Here is a 14,594-nt window from a genome sequence, read left to right on the forward strand (position 1 = left end):
CCATGCTGCTCCTCTCCGTAGAAGTTTACACTCGTATGGGGGAGACAAACAAAGAAAGGTAGGGAAGCCTGTAAGGAGGAATGATGGGTTGGAAACTCTCACCTCCATTTTCACTACCCACAGGACAGGAGTTTGATCATTTCTGCTCTAGTAGGAACACTAGTTGTAGGCCCGTATTTAAGGTCAGTCATCAGATTTTTAGAATTCTGTGTTAATGTAAAGTTACCACATGAATGTAACTGAGTTCTTTTTCTTTGCAGGGAAAACCCGGAAAGGACCTTTGATTTGGTATTGAAGGTGAAATGCCATGCTTCAGAGAATGAAGGTACCTGAATTGTCTGTTTTGCAGACAGTCTTCTTTTTCTTTTGGTGTGTTTTTTTTTCTTTGTTGCTGCTTGTGTTTATGTTAGTAGTTTCCCAAAGCAGAAACAAAATTAGAACAAAAACACAAGTCAGTAGAGTGTTCTGCAGCTAATGTCTCAGGTTCTTGTTAAAGTGAATGCTTTTATTGGCACAGAGTTATAGGGTACATGAGGTCTACCTGGGCAACTTCTATATCAGTATGTGCTAAGTCTCTGAATGATTTGTCATATAACATTATAGAGTATATTGTTTTTAGTAAGGGAAATCACCATCCTTTTCAATTCCCCCTTTTCTACCTCTCTGGACCTTTGTTTCTATGGCTATCCAGCAAGTCAGTTTCTTCTATTAGTTGCAATTGGAGCCCCATTAACTCCAACTCAAGGCTTCCAAGATGGACAGTGGAAAGAAATTGCTTACAATTTCTTTTGATCTACTCTGTTCCTAGGTTCACCATTTTCTGAGGTAGAAAACAGTAGACGTGGAACATTGTTAACCATTTGGCTAACCTGTGAGAGATAAAGTGGAAAACTACTGGAGGAAAGTGTGGACAGGCTTTTTTGTTTGTTTTTGTTTTCAAGTGTTTGAGATGTTTGTGTAGGGGGAGATAGGAGATGATTCTTCTTCTACTCATTTCCTAAAATTAAAGCCTGCCTAGTGTACTTTCGGGGGGGAAAACCCAGTCTGATCAGTCAGGAAATCAAGAGTCAAAGAGTAACCCTTAAACGATCCGATGAGGCGTCCATGTAATTAAACTGGTCGCAGCGACAGTCCAAAGCTGCTTACCGTGGGTCTGGAAATCAAATTCAGCAGCAACTGGGGGATGGCCGACAAGCGGGCTGGGGCCGTTCCCAATCGTTAGCTCAGGGTGGCACACTGTAAAGGAGTAAGCTCTGCTCAGAGCTGTGGCAGGAAGGGTTCGACTGGCACAAGTTCTGAAAAACAGATGAGAGAGATGCGATCCCGATGGGTCCGCCTGCCCGCCTCTGCAGTGTGCGCCAGAACCATGATTCAGACTAGCCAAATCCACTTTGCTGAAGCTCCAACCCTTGGCTGGGCCGACACAGTCGAGTGAGTTTCCTGTTTGAAGGGTGTCCAATGCTGGCTGTGTAAGAATGCGCCTCTCAGCCTTAGCAGCTGGTCTTGAGTTCAGTTCCAGGAGCCGCGAAGATACTTCAGACTTTTTCCGTCAGGTCCAGACTGCCCTTTGGATCTGCCGGGCTCATTCATTCATTCAGTTGTATTTATTGAGCACTTACTGTGCGCACAGCACTGTATAAAGCACTTGGGAGAGTAAGATACAGCAATAAATAGATGCATTCCCTGCCCACAACGAGCTCACGGTCTAGAGGGTTTCCTCGTTCCCCGTCCCTGAGGCAGCCGATTTGGGGCTGGGGAGGAGAGTTTGGGGATTTGGTCATCGCTGCTTCTCTTCATCTTTAAAACCAAAGGTAATATAAGAAACTTGAGGATGGGTAGCAACTGGACTATGGAGGAGAGACTCTTCTGGGAGGGAGTTGAGACAGGCAGGACAATTATTTTGCTCTGTCTAGCTCGTCTTGAATGAGGTGGTGATTCAAAATTTCCCACGCCATGGTGTTTATATACTCATTCTGCCCTTAGCGCAATTAGGGGTTCATGAGTAAAGGCTGGACTAGTAGGCAGAGTGGAGGAAGTTAAATTTTCATGCCGTGGTATGGCCCTTTCGGCCTTGGATACCAACAGGGTCCCCCGAGTGGGCCAGGTTGGAACCATGATAATGGGTGAGGGGGGTGGTCTGTTTGGCTCAAACTAGCTTATGGTCTGGAGACTAAGCTCCCCTGGCCCCGTCCCACAGCACTTGTGTATGTATGTATGTGCATATTTATAATTCTACTTACATTAATGACTGTTTACTTGTTTTGATGTGTATACATCTATAATTCCATCTATTTATATTGATGCAATTGATGCCTGTTTACTTGGTTTGATGTCTGTCTCCCCCCTTTTAGACTGTAATCCCGTTGTGGGCAGGGATGGTCTCTGTTGCTGAACTGTACTTACCAATCATTTAGTACAGTGCTCTGCACACAGTAAGCTCTCAATAAATACAATTGAATGAATGAATGAGGATTCTAGAAAACAAGGGTGGATTTTGGAGAGAGCAAACATTCAATTCACATAGAGGGATCCTGGTTGGAGTAGGAATCCCCGTGATGATGCTCCGCTTGAAATTGATTGGAGTGTCTGAAGAGGAATTGGAGCCAGCCCATTTGCTGGGGGAGGAGTCTTAGGCTGGACAGCCCCTTGAGAGACTCTCCGGGCCTTCTCTTCTGGGATGGTGTGGGACTGCAATAATGGAAGAGAATTTGGTGTCCCATGATAGAGATATGCTATGTTTCCCAGGAATTCTCCCAATTTTTGACTATTACTTGCTGGGCAAGGACATTGCCTTCAGGACTGACCCTGTCCTTCTCACCAAAACCAATGGCCACTTCTCCAGCCTAATCCTCCTCGCCGTCTTGGCACCTATAGACACTTTGGACTACTCCCTTCTCCTGGAAACATTATCTAACTTTGGCATCACTGATGCTTTCCTCTCCTGGTCTCTCTGACTGCTCATTCTCAGTCTCTTTTGTGGGCTCCACCTCTGTGTCTCACCCTCTATCCGTGGGGATCCCTCAAGGCTGAGTTCAGGATCTCCTGCTATTCTCCATCTAGACCCACTCCCTTGAAGGACTTATTTGCTCCCATGGCTTCAACTACTGTCTCTATCTAGATGATTCCCAAATCTGCAACGCTAGTGCTGATTTCTCTCCTTCTCTGCAGTCTCATATTTCTTCCTGTCTTCAGGACATTTCTACTTGGATGTCCTGCCAACACCTCAGACTTAACCTCTGCAAAACAGAGCTCCTCATCTTCCCTCTCGTCCCCTGACTCCCATCATTGTAGGCATCACCACCATTTTCCTTGTCTTATAAGCCTGTAACCTTGTCCATGTCCTCAACTCATCTCTCTAGTTCAACCCACCTGTTCAATCTGTCACCAAATCCTGTCGGTTCAACCTTCAAGACCTCACTAAAATCTGCCCTTTCCTCTCCATCCAAACTGCTACTGTGTTGATTCAAGCACTTATTGTATCCCACTTTGACTATTGTATCAGCCTCTTTGCTGACCTCCTGCCTCTCCCCACTCTAGTCCAGACTTGACTCGGCTGACCGGATCATTTTTCTTAAAAAAAAAAAAAATTTGGTCCATGTTTTCCCTATTCCTGGAGAACCTCCAGAGGTTGCCCATACGTCTCCACGTCAGAGACACATTACCATCGGCTTTAAAGCATTTAATCACCCCACTGTGTCCTGTCTTACCTCACTGACTTCCTATTACAACCCAGTCCATTCATTCACTCCTCTAACACCAACCTACTCTACACCTTGATATCATCTGTCTCACTGTCGTCCCCTTGTCCTTGTCCTGCCTCTGGCCTGGAACTCCCTCCCACTTCATATGTGCCAGATGATCACTCTCCCAACTTTCACAGCCATATTAAAATCACATCTCCTCCAAAAGGCCTTCCCTTCCTAAGCCCTTATTTCCCTACTCCCTCTTCCTTCTGCCTTGCTCTTTTCACCTGGATTTTTACCCTTTATTCACCCCACCCTCAGCCTCACAGAGCTTATGTACATATCACTAATCTAATGTTTGTTTCGCCCTGTAGACTGTACACTCCTTATGAGCAGGGCATATGTCTACCAACTCTGTCATACTATACTCTTCCAAGTGCTTAGTACGGTGCTCCGCACACAGTATCTAATGTGGCCTAGTGAATAAGCACGGGCCTGGAGTCAGAGAACCTGGATTCTAATCTTGGCTCTGCTACTTGTCTGTTAAGTGACTTGCCCAAGGTCACACAATTTCTCTGTGCCTCAGCCACCTTATCTGTAAAATGATAAGACTATAAGACTTATAGCCCCAAGTGGGACATGGACTGTGTCCAACCCTATTAGCTTGTATCTACCCTAGTGCTTAGTACGGTGTCTGGCATATAGCCCTTAACAAATACGATTAAAAAAAGTGCTTAGCGCACATTAAGGTTAGTATATAGCATTACAACTTACGAGACCAAGCTGAGAAGCAGTGTGGTCTAGTGGAGAGAGTGTGGGCCTGGGGGTCAGATGATCTGCGTTCTAATCCTGGCTCCACTTAGTGTGATGCCTGGCACATAGGAAGCACTTAGCAAATACCATTAAAAAAATGTGTGTTCAATTAATTATGGTATTTTTTAAGCACTTACTATGTGTCAAGTGCAGGGGTAGATACCAGTTAATCTGGCCTTACACAGTCCCTGTCCCACGTGGTGCTCACAGTCCAAGTAGGAGGAAGAACAGGTATTAAATCCCTATTTTCCAGTCAAGGAAAACTTGAGACACAAAGAAGTAAAGTGACCTGCCCAAGGCCACCCGGGTAGAAGCCACCCAGGTGGCCTACTGGTTAGAGCATGGGTCTGAAGTCAGAAAGACCTGGCTTCTAATAACGGCTCCACCACTCCTGTCCTGTGTGAACTTGGGAAAGTCACTAAATTTCTCTGAACCTCAGTCATTTCATCTGTAAAATGGGGTTTAACATTGTGAGCCCCATGTGGGTCATGGATTGAGTCCAACCTGATTAGGTTATATTTACCCCCCAGTGCTTAGTGCAGTGCCTGGTGCACATAGCCAACACTTAACAAATACCATAAAAAAGTGGCAGAGTCAGGATTAGAACCCAGGTCCCCTGTCTCCTAGGCCCATTTTTCCACTAGGCCATACAGCTCAATAAATACAGTTGATTGATTCATGCATGTTGACGTTTTATACAACTAGTGTTTGATTTTCACGGACGCGTGTTTTATACATTGGGAAAATTAATGTTTTGCATTTCTCCGTGTTGTACGAGGAAGCCCAAGGTGTCTTGCGTGCTGCCAAGTGAGCTTCATGGCTTCATCCGACCTCAAAAGTTATTTTAATTGGCCTGGCCAAACTAAAGTTTATGCATTTGTACTCTACTGCCATCTTGTTTGCAGGCTTAACTGGACATACTGTCTTTCAGTTCCTGTCCTAAACTTTTGCATAGTGTGCCTTGTGGTGTGAGGTAGCTGTGACATTTCACCTCATTTTTGCCTGTGGTGAGCGAAGCGGTGTTCAGTCTTAAGGTTTGTAAAAGTTAAATGAGTCCTTTGGGAAGAAAGATGGGTAACTTAGGCACAAGATGCATTCATTACTCATTTGGGGACAGTGGTTTGGCTTTATATCACTATTTTTGGAATCTTTTTGGTAATCCCTTGAAATTTTTAACTTTCCTAAATATAGATATATAGATATATATTTATCTATATATCTATATATATTAGCTTTTCCCTATAGTTTCTTATCCTGACTTCCTAATTCATTTCATGTTTAACAGTTTGTCATTTAACAAATGCTAGTTGCAGTGGAAATTGAACACAGTTACTAATGTTTTCAGTAATGCCTCAGGGTTAAATCCCTCACCTAAATCACATTCCCGTAGGCATTGCTATTTTTCCATTTTTGGGTTTTGCTTTTTGGTGTCTGTTGTCTTTGGTGTCGTCTCAAATGTTGGAACAGAAAGCATAAGTGCATTTTGGTAAACATAAGGGCGGATGCGATAGATGCCAAAAGTGAAATCCTAATTGATGTGATGAACTTCATGTTGGAGATTTTTGTCTCTCATTTGTTATTGTTAACAGGCATGGAAGCCAACATGTTTTGGAGGGGAAACAGTATGGCTTGGTATTTTCTTTTCTCGCATAAAATTCTCAAACATATTTCATAAAAATATGGCATCAAACTATTTCAAAAATTTGGTCTGGAAAAAATTGATTTATATTGAATTTCATTCAGGAAATTCACTATCTGTCACTGATATTGAAATCTCATGTAGATGGCTAACTTTAAAATCACATTCTACACCTCATTTTAATTCTCATTTCATAAGGTCAACCTTGATTGTATGTGGTATTCTGCTTCACTAACTCTAACTGTAGCATCATCATCCAATTTCCCCTTTGGTCCAGGAAAAGAGAAAGAACTAGGAATTTTGGGTCTTGTTTTGACTCCTGTAGATCTTGCCTCTCATTCCCATCTTTCACTTTCAGCGCTCCCATACAGAATGTTATCTTCCACTTTGTTCTTAAAAAATCAGCTGGAGGGGAGCATTTTTTGAGTCTGGAGAAGGAGACTCCTTTGAGAAGGAGACTTGAAGGAGCTTAATCTCCTTTGAAAGGATTTTTATCTTGTTCCTAGATGAGGCGGGAGGGGAATGTAGGAAGGCATGGTGGAATTTCTGTGTGGATTCCACCCACTTAAGAGCTTTGTGAAGAAATCGAAATTACCATATAGAAATTAATCCATTGTTTTGTCTTCCCTCTTCTCCCCTCTCCTGCTTATTTCCCTTCTCATTTACCAACCCTCAACATGATCAGAAAATACTCGATTAAAGTTCATCTAAAGTATAACTTTCTCTCCTTCGTATTAAGCCCCTTCCCAGTTATTTAAATGTGGAAGCCCACTGATTCTACCAAGAATCGAGGTCCCCCATGCTTAGACCAGCCGCAGTAAGCTCATTGTGGACAGGGGATGTGTCTGCTATGTTGATGTGTTGTACTCTCCCAAGCACTTAGTTCATTGTCCTGCACACAGTAAGCGCTCGGTAGATACGATTGAAAGATTGGCTACATTGAAAGATGTTTTATGAACCTCTGGAAGGCAGAGCAGGGTCCCCTGATGTAGAGAATTGAGACATCTTTCTGCTCGGTTGTCAGTAATTATAACTGGTAATTATAAAATTATAAAATGCGGCCCCGGCCATTTGCTTAAAGACAACTGGGCAAGGTACATTCAATTCAGTTGCCATCCTCACAAATATTTAACTGCCTACTGTGTTCAAATTACAGTAAGTCTGTGGGAGAGTCCTTGCCTTTAGGGAGCTTACTATTATTAATTTGTTTAATGCTTACCATTTGTCAAGAGCTGCTGTAAGCACTGAGTATATACAGTTATTTAGGTTGGACACAGCCTTTGTCCCACTTGGCTCACAGTCTATGTAATAATAATTATTAATAATAATTATGATATTTATTAAGTGCTTACTATCTGCCAAGCACTGTTCTAAGCGCTGGGATAGATACAAGGTAATCAGGATGTCCCACGTGGTGCTTAGAGTCTTAATCCCCATTTTACAGCTGAGGTCACTGAGGTACAGAGAAGTTAAGTGGCTTGCCCAGGGTTACACAGCAGACAAGTGGCACAGCCGGCATTCGAACCCATGATCTCTGGCTTCCAAGCCCATGCTCTTTCCACTAAGCCATGGTAATTGTGGTATTTATTAAGCGCTTACTTCTTACTAGACACTATACTAAATGCTGAGGTGGATTCAAGCGAATCGGGTTGGACACAGCCTCTGCCCCTGTGCGGCTCACAGTCTCAATCTCCTGTTTACAGATGAGACAACTGAGGCACAGAGAAGTAAAGTGACTTTCCCAAGGTCACACAGCAGGGCAAGTGCTGGGATTAGAACCTAGGTCCTTCTGACTCTCAGGTCAGGCCCATGCTCCATTCACTGGGCTACGCCGCTTCTTCGAGCTCAAAAAGCAACTGCCCATCAACAGTTCATTTCTCTCCCCTCCACACTGTCCCTTGGTGCTGGCAGTGGGGTCCCGGCTGTAATTGCTTCTCTCTGGTGTCATTTTTGGGTGCCCATTACGTGAAGCCAAGGCAGGCTGATGGTGGCCATAGGACAGAAACATAATTGCCCCCCTTGCTCACCTGGGGAAGATTACCCTCTTTTTTTAAAATTGATCCCTCTGCCTTTCCCTATGCACCTTACCATTTCCCATATTTCCTAGTTCAGTGGAGTCATTTCTCGGTTTTACAGCGGCTGCTTATCCAATCGGTCAGTCCATCAGTGGTCTTTATTGAGCTTTTACAGTATGCGCAACACTGAACTTTGTGGGTTATTCAAACAGCTTATAATAATAATGATAATGATAGTAATATGGTATTTGTTAAAGGCTTACTACGTCAATCAATCAATTGTATTTATTGAGCGCTTACTGTGTGCAGAGCACTGTACTAAGTGCTTGGGAAGTACAAGTTGGCAACATATAGAGACAGTCCCTTTCCAACAGTGGGCTCACAGTCTAAAAGGGGGATGTCAAGCATCGTACTAAGTACTGGTGTAGATACAAGGTAATCTGGTCACATGTGGACCTCACAGTCTAAATAGGAGGGAGAACAGCTGTTGAATCCCCATTTTGTAAATGAGGGAACTGAGGCACAGAGAAGTTAAGTGACTTGGCCCAGGTCACACAGCAGACAGGAGGTGGAGCCGGCATTAGAAACCTCCTGGGCCCACAGCACTTTTGTACATGTCTGTAATTTATTTATGTATATTGATGTCTGTCTCTGTCTCCTCCTCCCACCCCCAGCTAGACTGTAAGCTCATTGGGGGCAGGGAATGTGACTGTTTATTGTTGTATTGTACCCTCCCAAGCACGTAATGCAGTGCTTTGTAAACAGTAAGTGATCAATAAATATGATTAAGTGAATGAACGAATGAAAGGTCTTCTGACTCACTCATTCAAACATATTTATTGAATTCATTCGTTCAGGCCCGTCCTCCTTCCATTAGGCTAGCCATTCTTGTTTTTAATAATGACAGCAGAGGTATTTATTAAGTGATTATGGGCTTACTGTGGACCACTGTGTTTAGATGCTGGGGTAGATTCCAGATAAGCAGAAGCAGCACAGTCCTTGCCCCACATGGGGCTCACAGTTTAAGGAAGGGAGAATGAGTATATTATTTACATTTTATAAATGAGGAAATGAAATAAAGTGACCTTCCCCAGGTCAAAGAGCAGGCAGTTCTGTGTCTCCTGACTCCAAGTTCCATGCTCTTTCCAGCAAGTCGTGTTTTCTAACCTTTTCCTCCTTGTTGTAGACCTGGGGCCATTTCACTGCGGAGATGCTGCATGTATTTATCGAGTGCTTATTGTGTGCAGAGCACTGTACAAAGCGCTTGAGAGAGTACAAATATAGCAATGTCACAGACACATTTCCTGCCCACAACAAACTTACATTCTAGAGGTGTCTCCACCTGAGTGCATGAGTATATCTTTTTCTTCAAATGCCTTTGAGTCGCTTGTGACCCGTAGTGACTCTATGGACACACCCTCTTCAGATCATTTCATCTTCTGTTATAAAGTCATTCTGGTATGTTTATCCATAGAGTTTTCTTGGTAAAGATACGAAAGTGGTTTACCATTTACCATTTATGAGAAGCAGCCTGGCTCAATGGAAAGAGCCTGGGCTTTGGAGTCAGAGGTCATGGGTTCAAATCCCGGCTCTGCCAATTGTCAGCTGTGTGACTTTGGGAAAGTCACTTAACTTCTCTGGGCCTCAGTTACCTCATCTGTAAAATGGGGATTAAGACTGTGTGTCCCCCGTGGGATAACCTTATCACCTTGTAACCTCCCCAGTGCTTAGAATAGTGCTTTGCACATAGTAAGCACTTAATAAATGCCATCATTGTTATTATATTATTATTATTGTTATTTACTGCCTTCTATGCAGTATAAACCCGAGTCTCTGCCGTTGTCTTTGATCGCCATTTTGGTCACTTGATCATTTGCCTTTGACCCTTTCCCATGCTGCTGCTGCCCAGCACAGGTGAATTGACTTTGATGCTTCGGCTTAGACCTTTTCATTATGGGAAGCTCTGTATGGCGTAGCTCTAAGCTTCATCAGCGTACGCAAACTCTCCTGCCATGATGAGTTGTTGATTCATAGGAGAGACGAGTATATCTAGCCGCCCCTCATTTTTGAAAATGATGCTATTGACAGTGAAACTATATCCTTTTTTATGAATGTGGCTGAGAAGACATGTGTGATTGACACTCCCTCTCACATAGTTTGCAAGCAAAGCTGCTTGCTGCATTCTTGGTTTAGTCCCGTATAGTCCCTGTCCATGGTTTAAAGGTTGCCTCTTGGAATCTTGATGTCTGTGAAGCTTGGAGTTACATAGACTATCTGTTGCAGTGCTCTCCCAAACATCTCTGTGTCCACTGTTTGAGACTTCAATCTGCTGCCCGGACCATTTTTCTACAAAAATATTCAGGCCATGTTTCTCCCCTCCACAAGAAACTCCAGTGGTTGCCCATCCACCTCCGCATCCAACAGAAACTCCTCACCATTGGCTTTAAAGCACTCCATCACATTGCTCCCTCTTACCTCATCTCTCTGCTCTCCTACTATAACTCAGCCCACACATATCACTCCGTTAATGTTAACGCTCTCATTGTACCTCAATTTCTTCTATCTCACCGCTAACCTCTTGCCCAAGTCCTGCTTCTGTCCAGGAACGCCTTCCCTCCTCAAATTTGTCACATTTATTTTCCCTCCTCCTTTCAAAGCCTTATCAAAGGCACATCTCTTCCAAGTTGTCTGTCTTCCCCTTCTAGACTGTGAGCCCATTGTTGGGTAGGGACTGTCTCTATATGTTGCCGACTTGTACTTCCCAAGCGCTTAGTACGGGGCTCTGCACACAGTAAATGCTGAATAAATACGATTGAATGAAAGAAACCTTCCCTGACTAAGCCCTCCTTTCCACTTCTCCCACTGCGTGCTCTATCTGGCTCATTGAAGTCATCCCCCTCCCAGCCCCACAGTACTTGTGTACATATCTGTAATTTATATTAATGTCTGTAAGCTCATCGTGGGGAGGGAATGTGTCTTTATTATGTGGTACTTTCCCAAGTAGTACAGTGCTCTGCACACGTTAAGCGCTCAATAAATGACTGAATGAGTGAGATTGTCCTTCACTGTGTTTTTAAGGTCTGTATTCTGACACCCCATTTTTCAGGTGCCTGTTTCAATTCCCATGAAGAGTCAGTTGGGTGTTCTGCTATTATCTACTCTCATTTTGTGTCTGGTGCAGCAGAACTGTAGAAGTGGAATGGCGTAGAGAATAGATCCCAGGCCTGGGAATTAGAAGATCAGGGTTCCTAATCCCATTTCTTCCTCTTGTCTGCTTTGTGGCCTTGGGCAAGTCACTTCACTTTTCTGTGCCTCAGTTACCCCATTGGCAAAATGGGGATTGAGACTGTGAGCCCCAGGTGGGACAGGGACTGTGTCCAACGTGATTTGCTTGTATCCACTGCAGTGCCTAGTAGAATGCTGGGCACATAGTAAATACTGAACAAATACCACAATTATTATTATGATTATTGGGGGCATTTTCTCAAAGCCATCAGTTGACTGTGCTCTAGAATGTGCCAGGTGATGCTGAGGATGGTTCATGGTTCAAGTGCTTAGTACAGTTCTCTGCACACAGTAAGTGCTCAATAAATACGATTGATTGAATGAAGGAATGAATGGGTGGGCTTTGAAAACCACCTGCTGTACTAGGCCCAGGTTCACAGCCATATAGAAAGTGGGGCATCACATCAGCTTTATAGTTTATATATTTTTTAGTTTTTTTATTGACTGCTTACTGTGTGATAGCACTGTACCAACTGCCAAGAGAAAGCACACCATAAGAGTTGGTAGTTGCTATCCCTATTCCCTATTTTTTTTTTTTTTTTTTTTAGGTAGGGGAGACATGGGCATGTTTGAAAGCAGTGGGGAAGAGCACCAACAATTGAAGATGGAGGGCAGAGAGGGAAGAAGGGAGGGGAGCAAGTGTATTGGTAAGGCGTGAAGGAATGGGATCGGATGTGCAGGTGGAGGAGGTGGATTGAGAGGAGGCAGGAGATCTCCTTGAGGCACTGCTAGGAAAGATGGGAGAGTTGAAGGGGTAGGAGCAGGAGAGATTTTAAGGAAATCCCACCTGATAGTTTCAATTTTCCCAATGAAGTAGGTGGCCAGGTCATTAGGGGCAAGAGATGGTGTGTTTGGGGGGCTGGGGGGCGGTGGTTAAAGAGGAAGGTAAACATCAGGAACATCTGGTGAGAGCAAAGGACAGAAAGAGCTAAGGTTCCTCTTAGAGGGAGGGGGCTTAGATGCTGGGAGAATTGGACTCAATATTTGAATTTCTTGAGATTTCTGAAAAACAACCATTTACCTACTGTTTGTTGATGTCCCACAATGTACTGCTAAGCTGTCTGTGACTTTTGAAAAATATCTTAGTATTTATTTGAATAAAAAGCCTCTCAACTCCTTTCTGCTGTGAGGCTGTCAATAATAACAAAAGGCATTTTGTTAAGCATTTACCAGGTGCCAAGCACTGTTCAGATAGTCAGATCAGAAACAATATAGGAGGGAGTGCAGTTACTGGATTTCCATTTTACAGATGAGAAAACTGAGTCATAGGGAAGTTACCTGCCCAAGGTCACACAACAGGCAAGTGGCAGAGCCAGGATCAGAACCCAGGTCCTCTGACTCCCAGGACCATATTCTTTCCATCAATGGCATTTACTGAGTGCTTACTGTGTGGAGAGTATGGTATGTACTAAGCATTTGGGAGAGTGCTTAGTAAGAAGACATGATCCCTGCCCTCAAGGAATTGACCCCATGACCCCCTCCAGTTATCGCCCCATCTCCCTCCTACCATTCTTTTCCAAATTCTTAGAGTGAGTTGTCTACACTTAGTGTCTCAAGTTCCTCTACTTCCTTGACCCCCTCCAATCTAGCCCGTCCCCTTCACTCCACAGAAACTGCCCTCTCAAAGGTCACCAATGAGCTCCTTCTTGATGATAAATCCAACGGCCTCTACTCCATCCTAATCCTCCTCCACCTCTCAGCTGCCTTGGACACTTTTAACCATTCCCTTCTCCTGGAAACATTATCCAACCTCTGCTCCACTGACACTGTCCTCCCCTGGTTCTCCTCCTATCTCTCAGGCTGCTCATTATCAGTCTCTTTTGTGGGCTTTTCCTATGCCTCCCACCCCCTATCTTGCGGGGCTGAGGGGAGGGGAGTCTGTGTTGGTTCAGTTCTGGGTCCCCTTCTATTCTCCACCTACACCCACTCCCTTGGAGAAGTCATTCGCTCCTAGGGCTTCAACTACCACTTCTATGCTGTTGATTCCCAAATCTGTATCTCCAGCTCTGTTCTGTCTCCCTCTCTGCAATCTTGCATTTCCTCCTGCCTTCAGGACATCTTTACTTGGATGTCCTGCCATCACCTCAAACTTAACATGTCTAAAACAGAACTCCTTATCTTCCCACCCAAACCCTGTTCTTCCCATCACTGTAGATGGCACCACCATCCTCTCTGTCTACAAGCCCATAATCTTGGCTTTATCCTAGACTCCTCTCTCCATAATTCAAACCCACATATTCAGTCCATCACTAAATCCTGTCAGTTCTACCTTTACAATATTGCTAAAATCCATCCTTCTCTCTCCGTCCATACTGCTACCATGGTAATACAATTGCTTATCCTATCCTGCCTTGATTACTGTATCAATCTCCTTGCTGACCTCCCAGCCTCCTATTTCTCCCCCACTCCAGTCCATACTTTGCTCTGCTCCCCAGATCACCTTTCTACAAAACGTTAAGGACATTTTCCCAGTCCTCAAGAACCCCCAGTGGTTGCAGTCCACCTCCACATCAGACAGAAACTCCTTACCATTGCCTTTAAAGTACTTAATCACCTTGCTACCTCCAACTTCACCTTGCTACCCTCCTGCTACAACCCAGCCCACACACTCTTCTCCTTTAATGCTAATCTTCTCACTCTACCTCAATCCGCAGGCCTTTCCGCCCACGTCCTGCCTCAATCCTGGAATGCCGTCTTTCTAATTTCCGACAATGACTCTTCCTCCCTTCAAAGCCTTATTGAAGGCACTTCTTTTCCAAGTGGCCTTCCCTGACTAAGTCCTCCTTTCCTTCTCTTCTACTCCCTTCTGCATTGCCCTGCGGTCGGCCAGTCCTATGGACTGAGCGCCTGCTGTGTGCGGAACACTGTCAGCTGTGTGACCTTGGGCAAGTCACTTCACTTCCTGGGCCTCAGCTCCCTCATCTGTAAAATGGGGACTAAGACTGTGAGCTCCACGTGGGACAACCTTGATCACCTTGTAGCCCCCCCAGCACTTAGAACAGTGCTTGGCACATAGTAAGTGCTTAACAAATACCATTATTATTATTCTTTTAGACTGTGAGCCCACTGGTTAGGGACTGTCTCTATATGTTGCCAACTTGTACTTCCCAAGCGCTTAGTACAGTGCTTTGCACACAGTAAGCGCTCAATAAATAAAAT

At 44.3% G+C, this 14,594-nt stretch overlaps 1 protein-coding gene across 2 annotated transcripts in view; it reads left to right on the forward strand.

Moving 5' to 3' along the window:
* Window positions 1-14,594, forward strand: part of DENND1B (DENN domain containing 1B) — a 330,783-nt gene that overhangs the window by 3,500 nt on the left and 312,689 nt on the right. For both annotated transcript variants that reach the window (XM_038744737.1, XM_038744739.1), the window contains exon 2: window positions 261-325. In XM_038744737.1, the coding sequence (XP_038600665.1) occupies window positions 261-325 (65 nt within the window). The remainder of the gene's footprint in view (window positions 1-260; window positions 326-14,594) is intronic.

Source organism: Tachyglossus aculeatus, chromosome 4 (assembly GCF_015852505.1).
Source record: "Tachyglossus aculeatus isolate mTacAcu1 chromosome 4, mTacAcu1.pri, whole genome shotgun sequence".
Classification (NCBI taxonomy): Eukaryota; Metazoa; Chordata; class Mammalia; order Monotremata; family Tachyglossidae; genus Tachyglossus; species Tachyglossus aculeatus.